The 18480-nt window shown below is 36.5% G+C and overlaps 1 protein-coding gene across 3 annotated transcripts in view; it reads left to right on the top strand.

The window, feature by feature from the left end:
* Positions 1 to 18208, top strand: part of LOC110449815 (coiled-coil domain-containing protein 81-like) — a 34535-nt gene extending 16327 nt beyond the window's left edge. The window contains exons 8-16 of one of the 3 annotated variants that reach the window (XM_021496911.1): positions 6692 to 6878; positions 8497 to 8782; positions 9899 to 10006; positions 10195 to 10278; positions 10509 to 10594; positions 11668 to 11746; positions 13556 to 13780; positions 15856 to 16076; positions 16830 to 18208. In XM_021496911.1, coding sequence (XP_021352586.1) covers positions 6692 to 6878; positions 8497 to 8782; positions 9899 to 10006; positions 10195 to 10278; positions 10509 to 10594; positions 11668 to 11746; positions 13556 to 13780; positions 15856 to 16076; positions 16830 to 17094 — 1541 coding nt within the window. In that variant the 3' untranslated portion in view covers positions 17095 to 18208. The remainder of the gene's footprint in view (positions 1 to 6691; positions 6879 to 8496; positions 8783 to 9898; positions 10007 to 10194; positions 10279 to 10508; positions 10595 to 11667; positions 11747 to 13555; positions 13781 to 15855; positions 16077 to 16829) is intronic. The other 2 variants (XM_021496912.1, XM_021496913.1) reach the window with 2 other exon arrangements.
* Positions 18209 to 18480: the final 272 nt, after the last annotated feature.

Consider the following 18480-nt stretch of genomic DNA (forward strand, 5'->3'; position numbering starts at 1 on the left):
GCTTGCTATTTTTAGAAAAGCATGCAATAGCCTTATTCACATCTCTCGTATACAACTTAACGGTAGCTGCAGGAATCGCAAGGGCCATGGATATGCATTTTCCAGTAAAGCGTTGGAGAGTCTTTATGTCGACATAATCTGAGGACAACATGTTCTCACACAATGTCATAAACGAGTGCTTTTTATTCTCTGGTAATATATAGGCCTGTCGGATGGAATCTACAAAGAACCCAAGGTACTTCACTGAAGTTGACGGGGTTAATTGACATTTACGAATGGATAGTGTATACCCTAATCGTATCAGCAACTCTACAATCGCATATATTCGAGCCTTGTCTGATCAATCACCACACGGGAAACAATATGCGGGGCAACGACTAGGAACCTATCATCAATATATTGCGAGGTCGACACCCAAAAAGACACAAATAAGAGGTTACCTGCATACCAATGAGCTGGTATATGTATGGCGATGCTTTCCATCCAAACGGTCACGTTGTGTAGGCATAAACCCACCCTCCGAACTGGAGACCAAAATATGTGATGGATTCCTCGGACACTCATCAGTACAAATCATCAATACTCCCTTGGGGACCAGTCTATGGACATCTTTCAGCATGTCTAATGAAAAGTGTAAATTTTTCATCCATAAATTCAGAAACCGCTCATCATGACATAATCGTGGTTTTGACGGTAAAACAGCAAGTAGCATAATGACCCTTGGCAGCTCACACTCTTCTAACTTCCCAATCAACTGCATGGCACCATCACGAACACGTATCTCTCTCATAATGAAATAAGTGAAGTCTTTACAAGATCTAGAGTTAGGAAAATATGCCGGTGCTGGTATAGGACAATTATAATATTTACCCCCGTAATTTCCCTTAAATGATCGGAAAAAAATGTGAACATCAACCCCCTCAGTCCACCATGACTTTACACCGATTAAGAACTATCACTATTTGCCTCAAATACACACTCCCATTTTTCTATCTCGTCACACAACTGGCCTGCTACAAAAGTATCCAGGTCTCTCAAGGGCAGCATGGACAAATCATACTCAACCTCATGATTAATGACATTCTCAGCTGTAGCGTGAACTGCAACATTAGGGCTGTCCCGTCCCAATGTCACCCATGATGGATGCCGCCTTATTTTGGAGACTTCCGCTAAAGGATTTCAACACAGTTTTTGTTCCCCATCTGGTACCCTGTTAGTAGACAGGAGTGGGTCTATGATAGGTGATATACAGCTAGCTGTTAGTAGACAGGAGTGGGTCTATGTTAGGAGATATACAGCTACCTGTTAGTAGACAGGAGTGGGTCTATGTTAGGTGATATACAGCTACCTGTTAGTAGACAGTAGTGGGTCTAAGTTAGGTGATAAACAGCTACCTGTTAGTAGACAGGAGTGGGTCTATGTTAGGTGATAAACAGCTACCTGTTAGTAGACAGGAGTGGGTCTAAGTTAGGTGATATACAGCTACCTGTTAGTAGACAATAGTGGGTCTAAGTTAGGCGATATACAGCTACCTGTTAGTAGACAGTAGTGGGTCTAAGTTAGGTGATATACAGCTACCTGTTAGTAGACAGGAGAGGGTCTATTTTAGGTGATATACAGCTACCTGTTAGTAGACAGGAGTGGGTCTAAGTTAGGTGATATACAGCTACCTGTTAGTAGACAGGAGTGGGTCTATGTTAGGTGATATACAGCTACCTGTTAGTAGACAGTAGTGGGTCTAAGTTAGGTGATAAACAGCTACCTGTTAGTAGACAGGAGTGGGTCTAAGTTAGGTGATATACAGCTACCTGTTAGTAGACAGGAGTGGATCTAAGTTAGGTGATATACAGCTACCTGTTAATAGACAGGAGTGGGTCTATGCTAGGTGATATACAGCTACCTGTTAGTTAAGACAGGAGTGGGTCTGTGATAGGTGATATACGGCTACCTGTTTATAGACAGGAGGGGTCTATGATAGGTGATATACAGCTACCTGTTTGTAGACAGGAGGGGGTCTATGTTAGGAGATAATAAGCTACCTGTTTGTAGACAGGAGGGGTCTATGATAGGTGATATACAGCTACCTGTTTGTAGACAGGAGTGGGTCTATGTTAGGGGATATACAGCTACCTGTTTGTAGACAGGAGTGGGGCTATGTTAGGAGATATACAGCTACCTGTTAGTAGACAGGAGGGGGTCTATGTTAGGTGATATACAGCTACCTGTTTGTAGACAGGAGGGGGTCTATGATAGGGGATATACAGCTACCTGTTTGTAGACAGGAGGGGGTCTATGATAGGAGATATACAGCTACCTGTTTGTAGACAGGAGGGGGTCTATGATAGGAGATATACAGCTACCTGTTTGTAGACAGGAGTGGGGCTATGTTAGGAGATATACAGCTACCTGTTTGTAGACAGGAGGGGGTCTATGATAGGAGATATACAGCTACCTGTTTGTAGACAGGAGGGGGTCTATGATAGGGGATATACAGCAACCTGGTTGTAGACAGGAGGGGGTCTATGATAGGAGATATACAGCTACCTGTTTGTAGACAGGAGGGGGTCTAGGTTAGGTGATATACAGCTACCTGTTAGTAGACAGGAGTGGGTCTATGTTAGGAGATATACAGCTACCTGTTTGTAGACAGGAGGGGGTCTGTGATATGTCTGTGTCATGTTCTAGAGCCTATAGTAACCAGTCTGTGTATGGTTGGGTCAATCTGCTTACTGTTTATAGTTAATTAAGAATGCACTGTTGTTTAAATCAATAGATAAGGCAAATACTGCCTTCCATATTACACACCATAAACTACATAGGAACCCATCAATTATGCATTCCTGTCATTAATCAAGCTGCTTGTTACAGATTGTGGCCTAACCTTTTGGTTGCACACAATCTCTATCAGAATTGCATAGGGTCAGACATAGGGTCAGACATAGGGTCAGACATAGGGTCAGACACATGGGCAGACATAGGGTCAGACATCTGTTAGTAGACAGGAGTGGGTCTATGTTAGGAGATATACAGCTACCTGTTTGTAGACAGGAGGGGGTCTATGATAGGTGATATACAGCTACCTGTTTGTAGACAGGAGGGGGTCTGTGATATGTCTGTGTCATGTTCTAGAGCCTATTGTAACCAGTCTGTGTATGGTTGGGTCAATCTGCTTACTGTTTATAGTTAATTAAGAATGCACTGTTGTCTAAATCAATAGATAAGGCAAATACTGCCTTCCATATTACACACCATAAACTACATAGGAACCCATCAATTATGCATTCCTGTCATTAATCAAGCTGCTTGTTACAGATTGTGGCCTAACCTTTTGGTTGCACGCAATCTCTATCAGAATTGCATAGGGTCAGACATAGGGGCAGACAGAGAGTCAGACACATGGTCAGACATAGGGTCAGGCACATGGTCAGACATAGGGTCGGACATACGGCCAGACATAGGGTCAGACAGAGGGTCAGACACATGGTCATACATAGGGTCAGACATAGGGGCAGAGATAGTGTCAGACATAGGGTCAGACAAATGGTCTGACATAGGGTCAGAAATAGGGTCAGACATAGGGTGAGACATAGGGTCAGACATATGGTCAGACATAGGGTCACACATAGGGTCAGACATAGGTTCAGACATAGGGTCAGACATAGAGTCAGACACATGGTCAGACAAAGGGTCAGACATAGGGTCAGGCACATGGTCAGACATAGGGTCACACATAGGGTCTGACATAGGGTCAGAAATAGGGTCAGACATAGGGTCAGTCATAGGGTCAGACACATGGACAGACATAGGGACAGACACAGGGGCGGACATAGGGTCAGACATAGGGTCAGACACATGGTCAGACATAGGTTCCAAATCTCTAATGGTTAAAAGCAGCCAGACAGTTGAGTTAGAATGGTAAGGTATCAGTAATAGCTTACCATATAATGGTATTGGCCTGACACAGCATCAACTATAACAAGGTAGGGGCCAGCCACAGCCTCAGTAGGAAGCGTATTACGTTAACTGTACAATAGTATAGGTCAGACAAAGTCTCATGAAGATATGGTGTAGTAGCAAAATAAGGCTAGCCATAACAAGGTTGGGGCCCGGGACACAGCTTCTGTAGGATGATGTATAAGGAACAATATTGGTGAAGGGAAACACCAGGTATTGATAATTGAGAGTTTACATAGAGCCAGGGAGTTGCCATATGATAGCTACTGAGTTAAAAACTAAGCATTGCAAGGATGGTGCCGAAACAGCCTTCATGTCATAGAGTATATAAGGGTCAGTAATATGTTAGCCATAAGCAAGGTTGGAGCTATTCATGGTCTGTTTGAGGTGGTGTAGCTATATCTAGGATGAGAAGTAAGCTAGCAGAAGCAAAGGTAGAACCAGGTAGTCTTTAAAGAGTCCTACAGGACCTGTGATAGGACAGCCGTAGCAAGGCTTAAGCCAGACATGGTAACCTTAAGGTGGTGTAGAATCTGAAATGGTGGTGTAGGATCTGAAATAAGCCAGTTTTAACAAAGGGAAGACCCATGAACAGTCTTCATTGGGTGGTACAGGATCTGTAACTATAGATATGGCTAGCCAAGCATGGTCTCCATGCGATGGTATTAGATCAATAATATGCTAACCATAGCAGGTTTAGGCAGTATCCACACAATAGTATAGTAATAGACTAACCATTGAAATTAAGGTAGCTATAGAATCAGTAATAGCTATATTTAGCTATGTTAATATTAGGATCCAAAAAAGAAACCAAGTGTGGTCACCACAAGCTTTCAATTTGCATGAACATTTTAGGTAATTTTGTTTTTATTGTAACTGTATATATTTGGGTGTATACATCTAATCATTGTGGACACACATGTACCATATATTTTCACTTTTTCAAGGCAATATTTTGCCATTACCCATTTCTAAAATGTAGAAAGCGCATTATAATGAAATCTTGATGTATACAGTAAACTCCTATCTGAGAAAGGTAAATACTTACCTCACAACATGATATGTATAATTGACTACATTGGTAATATCTTGACTAAACAAAAATACTTGACTCCCAATATACTACTATGTCCTTGAACATAACAAAAGAGGATTAAACTGATGGAACTCCTTTCAGATGTTGTGAAAACCTGCAAAGCTTAGTACTTGTGTATTGACAAAGGCATTGCATTTATACCCACAGTACAAACTGCTACTTTACATTCCATATCACTGAATGTTGCATGCCAGTCTACATTAAACAGAATTAGCTTTGTGGAACTCATTGATCTAATGGTACACTTCCTAATCATGAAAAAATGGTCAATTAATTTAACGCACACACAAAAATAGCATGGTTTCTTTGGAAGCCAAAAAGTTTACCTATCGTCTTTGCTTGAGGGAAAGGATTCTTACTTTGGGTCGAATTTTTATTTCTTTAGTTAGTTAGAAGTCAAATCCAGTAGGAGTTTTACCTAGCAACGTATCCATCTGCCCGACTGTCGTTGATGTGTATAGGATTTTGCCAACAGTCTAAGCCCAGCACTTGTATGCCGCTGGTGGAGAGAGCGACTATAACAACATTAATTAGTCATGATAACTCTGTGAATGAGGGGGCGCGTCATAAATTTGTTGTCATAGATATTCTTTATGAATTAGTGATGAATTCTAAACAAACTATATTGTATTTGTGTGTGTCTCTCTGCGTTGTCGGATGAGGATAAGACCTATTAGTTTTGCCTAATTCTGTTGACATTGGATGGGATTATAGACTTAAAGCAAGTCATAAGGGACAAATTGTGATATAGTATAATACCTGAGTTCTCATTTACAATGTTTTCTGGAGGGATTTTCAAGTCTGGAGATACATTTTCTAATTATTGTGAGTGAAAAAATGTCTAACAATGTACGTTGTTTCACAGGAAATTGCTGTTGTGTTTCCCCTTTTGAATGATAATTAGTAGATATCTCGACATGTTATGGACATTTAGAAGGTTTTTGTTCTGGGCTTCATTGTAACTTTTTGAAATAAGTTTTCATTCAATGATAAAATGAGTAGACATGATCAACGGGGATTGACATTGTATCTATATCTGGGTTTTTTGTATAAACTTTATTTGGGTACATGTATACTGTATGCAACAACTCGAGTTAGATATGATGTCTTAAAAGGAAATGAACAGCTCTTATTCAGACTCTTTGAACTGAAGAAAAAAACAAAATTACCACAATATCTACTTGTTTTCCACTACATATAAGTTCATTGTCTTCTGATATGTACTGGAATTGAATGCATGATCATAGTTGTGTTTCTGATATTTCCCACTCCTGTTAAAGGTTTGGTTATGTATATTTCTACATAACAATAAAGAAACTCTAAATTAAAACATGAAACTCATTAATTATATACACACACAGATACATGGATTTATACAGTTTATTTGTACTTCATACAAAATGTTATTTGTTGTTACTTGGAAACATACAGAGCTTCCTGTGGGTGTGCTTCAAAAGAAGAAATTAGATATGGGTTCAATTTTCATTATTGCAGTTTGGATGAAGGAAGATTCCCTTGGGATCCCTAGGGCGACAGTGGTTTATTACTTAGAGAAGCAACCCATTAGTTAATTAGTGTAGACAATTGATAATACTGTTGAAGCATAACATTTGACCTGTGTTTTCGATGTTATCTTTACAGACCAGAGAAAGGTGTCGATGCCACCAAGCCGTACAGGGTCAAGGATGGCCATGCCTCTGGCCAAAGCCTCAGGGGTCAGTCTACTGGACGACCTCATCCCCTCATCCTATACCCCTAAGTCAGCCCCCAGCCCCCTTGGACCAATCAACAAATCTGTTCCCTGTCCTCCTCGAGAGATGATGGAGGGGTAAGTTTGCTTGGTGGTGTAACATAAAACACAGTAATAAATATGTATAAAGGATTAAGAAAAGTAACTCTTTTTTTCATCAGTATGTGCAAAAGAACTTGATACATGTACAATTCTCCAGTTTTACAAATTCTCTTATATGTTTGTATCATTAAAGTCAGTTCATTCTTGTAAATTTCTTATGCTTGTTAAATGATTGGTAGGAAATTTACTTAATTTTGACCACACCTTAGTCGTTAACTAAAAGAGTTTAGCACTTCTCCAGTGTGTTATATGTACCTGGTTTAATGTTAACATTGTTTTGCTAAATGAAGAAATTGATATAGAAATATCTGTGATGGTTTATATATTCAAAAGAAAAAACCCATGAATTTCTGGGAAAAAAATGATTCATGAGATTGTCAAAAAAGAAAATCATGAAAGGCATCGTTACATTTGCCTTTCACGAAGGGGTAGATCTTGTGTAGAAAGTCTGTGAATTGAATTAATTCCTTTCCTGCATGTATGTTATATACTGTAAGGTACACCAAGTACACAGTGTAGCTAGGTAGTACATGTACACCACTAAAACTCCCATTAGCTATGCATCATAAGTTTGTCACTGTCACACAGTATAGATAAACAAATTAATTAGCCTGGAGCAGGGTGGGATGAATCTTAGGTCCTATGGAATAGCTTTTAGCCACCAGCTATTGATTTCACATTACACCCACCCCATAACTTTCAACTCGGTACTGTAGGCATCTATCCTATGCTAGTAATGCCTGCTGTGGACTGATAAACTCACTCTTGATTTGATTTTAATTGAATGTAGTAATGAAGTTACATATCTCTTGAAATGGAGTCATTATCAGTTATTTGGTCACACCTTGTGTATTTGCTAGTATCCCTTTGGTGGCTTCATATAGTTCAGGAATATATTCCAGTAAAAAAAAGTAGAAAGAAAACGAAATGAAACAAAGGTAAATTTGAATAGGTTGTACATGGATGATAGATTTAAGCTTGGCTAGTCATGTAGAGAGAGCTTTGTTCCTGACTACCAAGCTACAGCTATAATGGATATTTACCGACTGTATATATTGACATTGAGGATGCCATTAACATTAAATTGTAATGAGATTCATGCCTATAATGATGGTATGCTGGATTCGGAAATGGGATGTTTGATGCTCTGTAGTATTTTGTATAACTTTCCAGTACATGATGCCATTATTAATCTCCAATTAATAGCATACACAGAAGGCATCCAACAGTTATTTTGATGACATTAGCACATCAGCAGATGTTTAAATCACATTACAATGTAAGTTAATGGATATAAATAATTTTCTCACCTTACTGAATACTAGTCCTAATGTTATACAACACAGCAGATAGTTCTATGACATATATCTTACTGCATTTAACTTATCTGTCATGAAACATCTCTGCCTCAGCTGATGTTTTAGTCTGATGGTTGATTACACCTATATAGAAGTCTGATTCAGCCTTTGTATTCTCACCTAAAGCTATATACAGCAATCAAAATGGAAATTTTAGTTCCTACGTTTAATTTTGGTTTTGAATACTTTCTGTGACTAACCCACTTTTAATCAAATTAAAATTCTGTTACTTGCAGACAAATCCATCCTATGAAACCTCCATCCCCAAAGTTGTCTCCCCTTTCACGGGCACAGAGTGTGGACCAGATCCGTATGGGCCAGCGTAATGTCCCCAATCCTCCCATGTCAGCGTGTGGTCACCCCACTGCTGGTCAGGAGCTGTGCTATCTGTGTCACCAACGCTCCCGCAGGAACATTCCTGTTTCCTTCACTGATGAGAGGAAGCGGCGGCAGGAAGAGGAGGACAGGCTCCTCCAACAGTTTCAGTACATGAAGGATGCTGAGGATACTTTAGGGGAACAGGTGACGCAACAAACTCACAACATCCACATCAAAAATACGCTGTAACTTATCAGGGCTTGAAAGCTGCAAAACATTCCTGACCTCATTTTTATGTGTTGCCTATCAAGGTGACATATCTATAGGGATTACTTTTAATCCTACCCTTGACAGATATTTCCATGATTTTGCTTGGAGTGGGATTTCGTTTTCACATCCTATGATTAGACACTCTGTAATAATTGTATGACATCTCAATGATCACAATTGAATGGTGTCACGTTTTACGGATCAGATGATTTCAAATTATAGCTAGGCACTAAACACATATTTTTCTTACCATTGAAGCAATTCCATTTTAGGGGTAAAAAAAAAATCCCCATTTTCATGATAAGTGAAAAAGAATTAGTAGGCCTCTGGGAAGGTTAGATTGACAAATCTAAGCCCTTTGATGAGAGTTTTTAAATTGTCAAACCTGGGAAAGCCTCAGATTCCACTGTTCATTAATCTTACCCCTCGTATTGAGATTTGCCAGTCTCTTCCCCAAGAGAGTGAAACATTTTATAAATTCAATGTCATGAATCCTTCTTTGCATGAGATTCCTTTCCAAAAGATATCTTTTAAAGGAATTATCAAATTTCGGTATATTTTGCCTGGTTTTCCTGCAGCTAAAATCCCTTGCTCAAGTTTGATGCTAACCCCACTCATGCATACATGTATTTAATAAGGTTGATGTGATCTGATTGAAAGTTTCTGTATGGTATCTTTTGAAGGTGTTTTTGGATTTCAATATAATTTTCCTGGTATCATTTCTGATTACGCCCCTCATAAATTTCGATGCTTGGCCAAATTCAATGAAATTTGCCTGATACCTATTTACTTTGTAAGTTAAACTTTGAGGCCTGGATACATTTTAAAATATTTAATGAGACTGCTTTCTTCTGATTTGCTGATGGGGCCCAGGTGATATCATTAGAAGGAATCAATTGATTTAGATGCAACTGGTTCTTTTTAGAATATTTGTTTAATATTTGTTTACTGTTGTGACATTATTGTATTTCAAGATTGAATTTTGATTAAGCTAAGGGATGTTAATCATCAGGGGATCCATTTCATGTATTGTAACATAATATTTTACAGGAAACTCTTCTAGCCAAACGACATGATCTTCAAAAGATGGCTGCCTTCAATTTAGGAGTGTCTGAAGCTGTATTATCCAAAAAGAAAGCCCGAGACTTAGACTTCCATGTAAGGCTTCTCTTTATATTAAGTAATGGGTAATACAACATGAATATTTAAAAATCTTTTAATTCAGTAAGAGTGTGTTTTCTGCATATTTAAGGAAATAAAAGAACAAAGTCTCATATAACAAAATTCTTGATACTCTTGACTTTCCTACATTTGAGGTAATAATTATTGTGCTTATCATCTTACAGAAATCCTACATATTCCAAAAAAGGCCTTTAACTCCACCCAAGATTTTCAAACAAGAAGAGTACTCTAAGGACCTAGCAGCACAGGTAAGGCTTCTGTAAAGTTGATTAAAAAACAAGTGAGCTGTAATTTTGTCATTCAATCATACATCTTATTAAAAAAAACATTCGCAAAAGCAATATATTTTCTGTAATATTTGATTTTAAATCCAGTGTAGTTAATTGCAAAATCTAAAAAAAGTTGCTACCCCCCTGAAGTTATTGTTTTTACTTACTGTGCTATATGTGCTATACATTTTCTCCTGTTTTGTGTATAGGTGGAGTCTAAATCATCCACACAGAAGAAGTATCAAACAGATGAGGAGTTCCTGGAGAGGCTGGAACAGGTTCAGCTGGCTGAGGAGTAAGTATGACCACTGATATGCCTGAAAGAATTATTTATGTAGGTTTCGTGCTTATGTGTGAAATTATTACATTGACTGGGGTGAATACATATGTATTTAAGAGAGAAAAAAGAAAAACAAAATCATTTATTTATTTAGGGAGTAATAGAATAAAAGTAAGTCTAGACTCACTTTGATGAATTATTGTAAAGCATCAGTTATAAGAATATTGCTCTGTCAACTTCAGTACTCTGATAAGATGTCTTTAGGTGTTAGTGTGTATGGTCAGCATTATGATGCCATATTCTATACTGGATTGGATAGTAGGAGCACTAGCAAATAATGTTTCTGCTTAAGAAATCCTACTTAACATGTAATGATGTGATGTATAATATTTTTTTAGTTAATCCTAAGAATTTTCATGCAGATATTACATGTGTTTGGTAAGGAGCTATACGTTTGGTAACCTATTATAGACCTGTTGTTAAATATCCTATCAGATATAACATGTGTTTGGTAAGGAGCTATACGTTTGGTAACCTATTATAGACCTGTTGTTAAATATCCTATCAGATATAACATGTGTTTGGTAAGTAGCTATACGTTTGGTAACCTATTATAGACCTGTTGTTAAATGTCCTATCAGATATTACATGTGTTTGGTAAGGAGCTATATGTTCGGTAACCTATTATAGGCCTGTTGTTAAATGCCCTATCAGATATTACATGTGTTTGGTAAGGAGCTATATGTTTGGTAACCTATTATAGGCCTGTTGTTAAATGCCCTATCAGATATAACATGTGTTTGGTAAGGAGCTATACGTTTGGTAACCTATTATAGACCTGTTGTTAAATGTCCTCTCAGATATTACATGTGTTTGGTAAGGAGCTATACGTTTTGTAACCTATTATAGACCTGTTGTTAAATGTCATATCAGATATTACATGTGTTTGGTAAGGAGCTATACGTTTTGTAACCTATTATAGACCTGTTGTTAAATGTCCTATCAGATATTACATGTGTTTGGTACGGAGCTATACGTTTGGTAACCTATTATAGACCTGTTGTTAAATGCCCTATCTGATATTACAGTTTGGCTGCTCAGCGTGAACAGTTCATCATGGATAAGAATGAACAACAGGACATGTATAAGAAAGCGCTAGAGGTTCAGGTAGGTTCATGTTATTAACATTCAGATATATGTAGCACTGATGTTTGTCTGTACTAAGCAGAATGTGTAGTGCTAGAATCTATTTCACTAAAGATACAGTTCAATTACAGAGCAATTTCATGTGAATTTTGTTACACAATTTTGGAGGGATTTGGGAATGTCTGGCACCAATATTAACATATTAACATTCAGATGATTTTGAAATAATCTCAAAAAGAAAAAGGTGAAAATTTCATATTTTATTGCACACTGTCATACTTCCTTTTGTTGAATTTAAGTTGTTTCACTGTTTTAAATAAATATTAAAAAGATGTTCCAACCAACGTAAACATGTATCTTGTTCATGTTTGATAATAGAAAAATCTGCCCTTTTTATGAAATTGCTCATGTTGTACAGTATTACTTTCACTTCTGAGGTAACCATTACTATACTTCACTGCTTTTGTAAGCTGCTTACATGTGCTCTAACAGTTCTTTTTTGCAACAATGTATCTCCATACATATTCCTAAATTTTAGAAATGTCAATTATTAAGGGGAGATAAGTATTGAAGCATGACCTAAGGTAACCTATATTTTGGTTATTCCATGGTTATGTAGAAACAAGTTCTTGAGAGAACACCAACACTTAGCAGGCTACCTTGATAGACATGCAATGTAATGACTGTAATGCTTAACATGTAATTGACATGTGAACTCTTCCAATTCAAAGGTTGGAATAGTTCATTATAAAACACCGTTAACAGTAAATGAACAGGAGCTGAGATTTAACCTGGGCCCAATTATATGTATAGGTAATATGTTTGTAGATGTTGCTTATTTGGGTAATATGTATATAAGTGATGTCTGGGTAATATGTTTGTAGATGTTACTTATTTGGGTAATATGTGTCTAAATTGTGTCTGGGTAATATGTTTGAAGATGTTACTTATTTGGGTAATATGTGTCTAAATTGTGTCTGGGTAATATGTTTGAAGATGTTACTTATTTGGGTAATATGTGTATAAATTGTGTCTGGGTAATATGTTTGAAGATGTTACTTATTTGGGTAATATGTATATAAGTGGTGTCTGGGTAATATGTTTGTAGATGTTACTTATTTGAGTAATATGTATATAAGTGATGTCTGGGTAATATGTTTTTAGATGTTACTTATTTGAGTAATATGTATATAAGTGGTGTCTGGGTAATATGTTTGTAGATGTTACTTATTTGGGTAATATGTATATAAGTGGTGTCTGGGTAATATGTTTGTAGATGTTACTTATTTGGGTAATATGTATATAAGTGGTGTCTGGGTAATATGTTTGTAGATGTTACTTATTTGGGTAATATGTATATAAGTGGTGTCTGGGTAATATGTTTGTAGATGTTACTTATTTGGGTAATATGTGTATAAATGGTGTGCTTTTGTTTTGGTTATATGCCTATAAATGCTGTTATCAGGATAATATATATGTAGATGCTGTTGTTTAATTGATTGCTTTTGTAGATTGTTTTCTAACTGTTTGACTTTCAAGAGCTCTGTAGAAAAATGTGTCATTGATGTTGCACTGATCCCTGTCTTACCACTGTAAATCACTAAATGTTTGTACTTATGCTGCAAGGATTTAAATTTATGAAAGTAGCAATGAGAAGACAGTCTTTTTAAATGTCAATGAATAGCCACAACCTATTTCATTTTGAAACTACACGAATCTCAGTGAAATATACTGAAAATTAATTTATATAACTATAGTGATTTACAGTTATTCTGCTTAACTACTTTGCTTCTGCTTATGTCTTTTTCTGCACTAATCCCTTTTATTCAGATTAAGATACGCAGTCGTTTCCGTAAGCCTGATGGTCTTCTGCGCACACCTGATTGCCCCACTGCACTGTTGCCGAGGCGCCAAATGACCTCTGAGATAAGGCTGCCCCACCTCCCATCTCCCCCCAATCACAGCTTTAGCACTTTCAAGCTTCCAATGATCCCCAATGTCCTGACCCCCTTCTCCAATTCCTCCAAAGATCGTCTCAACGAGGACCTCCCACGGGTAGATAGACACACAACAACTTCACTTAACTCTCATTCCCCTAATTCAAAGTAGATTTCAGTTGATTCAAATTAACATTCTTGTATTCAATTTAAAACTATAACTGGGATTCAGAGTAGAGACCAATATCATCAAAATCTGAGAACATCAAAGATATGTAAAATATTTCTGGTCGTTATTGTGGAGCCACTTATCAAACGAAGGTCTAATATCAGTACCATTAATTACTTTTCTCATTAGTTACTTTAGAAAAGTTAAGTGAGGTTTTTGTATTGATGCACTTTTGTTTGTTTCTTCTTTATCATTAAGTTGATTAACGAATTATATTTTGAAGTCCTCTTTTGGTATTTACCTATTTCAAATGTATTCTTTCTCCTGAACTGGTGTTTTGCTACTCTTCTTTGTTTATGATGGCACATTTCCTTTTTCCTACATGTAGATAAGAAATGGAAATAATTACAATAATGGTGTGATCACACATGAAAAGGATACTGCAGATATGTCTTATGAATGAGCACTCTTCAGAATGCTGTAGGATACACGGTTCCGATACACATTTCTTTTTTCTAATTTAGAACCATTCTCTGATATTTTACTTTAAATGAAATTCATGCATTGATTGGTAAAAGGTATTGATTTATCTATTATTCTTGATTGCGTAACCATAGAGATTAACCTAATTTGTGTCAAACCGAAAGTAACCAAACTGATTTGTACAGATTTCTGATATGAACCACTGATAGATATGATTACCTGTACTTAACTGAGGTGTATACACTCTCTGTTGGTTAGAAGAAATAGAGAGAATCAGTTATAGAAGCAGGCATAGTTTTTTTCTGATAAAACCTAGTTAATGGGGTTAGCCTTTTTCTGATAAAACCTAGTTAATGGGGTTAGCCTTTTTCTGATAAAACCTAGTTAATGGGGTTAGCCTTTTTCTGATAAAACCTAGTTAATGGGGTTAGCCTTTTTCTGATAAAACCTAGTTAATGGGGTTAGCCTTTTTCTGATAAAACCTAGTTAATGGGGTTAGCCTTTTTCTGATAAAACCTAGTTAATGGGGTTAGCCTTTTTCTGATAAAACCTAGTTAATGGGGTTAGCCTTTTTCTGATAAAACCTAGTTAATGGGGTTAGCCTTTTTCTGATAAAACCTAGTTAATGGGGTTAGCCTTTTTCTGATAAAACCTAGTTAATGGGGTTAGCCTTTTTCTGATAAAACCTAGTTAATGGGGTCAGCCTTTTTCTGATAAAACCTAGTTAATGGGGTTAGCCTTTTTCTGAACCTGCTAAAATTTGTTTAAGGTGCTAGCCTTTTTCTGAACATTCTAAAATGAGTTCATTGGGTTTGCCTTTTTCTACACATGCTAAATTTAATTAACGGGAATAGGCTTTGCTGAACATACTAAAATAAATTGTAAAAGAGGAATAACAGGTTTGTCCTTTTTCTTAACCTGCTAAACTCAACGGGATCGTCAGCCTTATTTGAACCTACAAAAGTAGTTTACAAGCTTATACTTTTCAGAACATCCTAATATAACTGTAAAAGAAGAATAAAGATATTAGTATCACCAACTTGCTAAGATTAATTAACAGGTTTAGCCTTTTCGAAACCTGCTTAAATTAGTTTACAATGTTAAACTTTTCAGAACATGCCCAATAAGTTATAGAAGAGGATTAACACTATTAGCCTTTTCTGAGCCTATTTAAAATAGTTGTTAATTAATAAAATACTTAGCATTTTCTGTACCTTCTGTAATTGTTTAACAGGGTTAATCATTTTCTAAGACTGCAGAATTAATCGTAGAAGGGGAATAGTGAGAATACTGTAGAAATTGTTTAACCTAATTGAAACACCTCGGGCTAACACCAGATTAGCCTCTTTTGAACAATTTAAAGTTAGACGTAGAAGGGGATAACAAGATCAGCCTCTTCTGAACAAGTTCAATTGGTTTTAGAAGAAGGGAATCGTGTTCAGAATTATAGGACTATACTATAGACAGAATGCTGTTTACTGCCTATGTTTAAGTATATTGATAATCAGGAGAGTTATATATCCTTATTAACTACTTTGTAGCTGCGGTTTAAACCTCTGCAAGTGCCACCTAGGGAGGCAGACAACGAAGTATTCGGTAAAAATGATATGACCAACGAAAAAATGGCTGCCAGGAGATCACGTGCATACGATATGTTCCGTGATCAGCAGGATCTGGTCGCCCAAAGGAAGAGGGAGGCCATCCTCAAACGTTTGAATGACCAGAAAGAGGAGGAGGACGTGTTGGAGCGGACAAAGAGAGAGTACGTATCTTTATATGCATAATAAGGCGGGCAACTGAAATTACCTTACTCATATAAGTCATTCCATAATTAATGTAGTAATACTAATGGTATATATTAACAGATAACTATAGAATTTGACAAGAAAACATTTTAGCTCACCTGGCCAAAATGAGTCAACTTGTTTACTTTAAACAACTTCTTCTGAATAGCCAAGAGGCCTGGGTTGATGATATATGGCTACCAAGTTTGTTCAAATGAATTACCTATATTCAAGGTCACGGGGGTCAAATATGTTCACCTTTTAAACAATTTCTTCTGAATAACCAAAAGACCATGGATGAGGATATTCGACCAGTAGCATACAGGGACAAAGGATACCAAGTTTGTTCAAATTAATGACCTTCACCCATATTCAAGGTCACATGGGTCAAATATGTTTAAAACTTTAACAACTTCTAATGAATGTTGAGCCAGTAACATGCTGTGATGAAGGTTTGATGAGTTTGTTCAAATGAATGACATTTACTTACTAAAAATAGTATATGCAAGGTCACAGGGGTCAACTTTGTTACGACTTTAAACGACTTCTACTGAATAACCAAAATGCATAGGGTGGTGATATTTAGCCAGTAGCATGCTAGGCTGAAGGACCAATATATTACAATTTATCGTCGTTGTCAATTCACCATTCACTTTAATTTTACAATGAAGAATGTTCTAACTATCTAAAGAATATATTAAAAATTATTTCAAATCTGTATTCATTTGCAGACTAAGGGAAGATCGCGGCACCAGATTTGGTAATAGATACCATATCCGTAAGCGTTTGGAGAGTGACTGGCAGAAAGCGGCCACGGCGAAGAAGAACAATGAGTTAGAAGAGCGCTTACATGCACTAAGTCCTAGTCTCCTAGTACATGAGCAGTGTGATAAGTACAAACGGTGTGAACAATGTAAGAGGAAAACGGTCAATTGTGGCGAGTCAAACATCTGGAGTGAGTCCCGCTACATTCCTGGCTCTCGGCTCATGGTGTAGGATTACGACTATTATATAAATAAATGTATAGGGTATGCCTATCGTCACATACGTTTTGAAAATTTAACACAATTCTATCAGAAAAAACAATGAATATGACAATGTGATATGAATGATTACTATTAGTTTATCAGTATTAGCCTCTCAGACCACAATATATTGATCTATTCGCATTGTGTGGTCTCCATATGTACAAATATGGCTTCATGTTACAGGATATGTGCTATTTTGTCTGTAGATTTGTGTTCTAGCGACTGGTAATGTACCCTGTTATGTTCACTTATTCACAACAGATCTGGTATTAGTATTTATTTTTTAAGTGGGAAGAATAATCTTTTAGCGCTATTTATTCATTATACTTTGTAGTGTCATCTCTGCACAAAGCTGTCAAACTTTTTGTTCGTTTTAAGTTAAATATTAAGAATAATTCTTTTAAAATTCTTTATTGAATATCGGATCATGCAAGCCAACTTATTATTTATCGGTTAAATTCATGAAATTCAATATGTTCGTGGCTATTGTGCTCATTTTCATTGTATTGCGTGGAGAGGTCCGAATAGTGTTTATAACACAAGGAAGGAAACATCAGGTTCAGAGATGAGACAAATAAACAGAGGTTTTAATTCATAAGTTGCTGAATGTTTACTGCTGAATTTTATCAAAGACTGTTTGCTCATGTTTAAAATTTATATTGAAGTTTTGATCTAAATGTTTTGAGAAGTCTTTCACTTATATATACCTATTTCTTCCTTTCTCACTTTTAACTTTATAAGATTCATTGCGTTCTACCTAACATGTTATTTCATATTTTTATCAACTTTGTTTACAAGCTAATGTGGAGTTTTTAGAAAACATATTGACTGTGATATATCAAGAAAGTGTTAGTTTTCACTGTAAGATACCTTTTAAAATGTGATTATATAAATATATACTATCTGTTGTAATTTTACTTTAATAGAAGCAAGTGAATAGATATATAATTTTGTATAAAACAATGAAGCTGTTACACGTTTACATGTATTATCCTAAATGCTGGTTTACACCATGCATTGTATTTCTTGATTGCTTCTAAACCTGTGATTATCCATTTTGAATAAACTGTTCATGCTGAAAATTAGCTTTTGTTATGTGTGGACCACCAGAAAGTACCAAAAATGGTAACTTAATTCTGGGTAGTATGCGACACCAAGTTTTCATTAAACTATTTTCTGCAATCTGTAAAACATCGGATTTGAAGATATTTGGCTATGATATTACATTGACCGAGATGGTCTTGAAAGTGGTACTGAATGAAACTGGATTATACTGAAAACAATATTATAAAGACTTGCAACGACGAGAATTATAGTTGCAATACAATGCAAGTCAAAAAGAGTGTATAGCCGT

The sequence above is a fragment of the Mizuhopecten yessoensis genome, unplaced genomic scaffold (assembly GCF_002113885.1).
Source record: "Mizuhopecten yessoensis strain PY_sf001 unplaced genomic scaffold, ASM211388v2 scaffold4823, whole genome shotgun sequence".
Classification (NCBI taxonomy): Eukaryota; Metazoa; Mollusca; class Bivalvia; order Pectinida; family Pectinidae; genus Mizuhopecten; species Mizuhopecten yessoensis.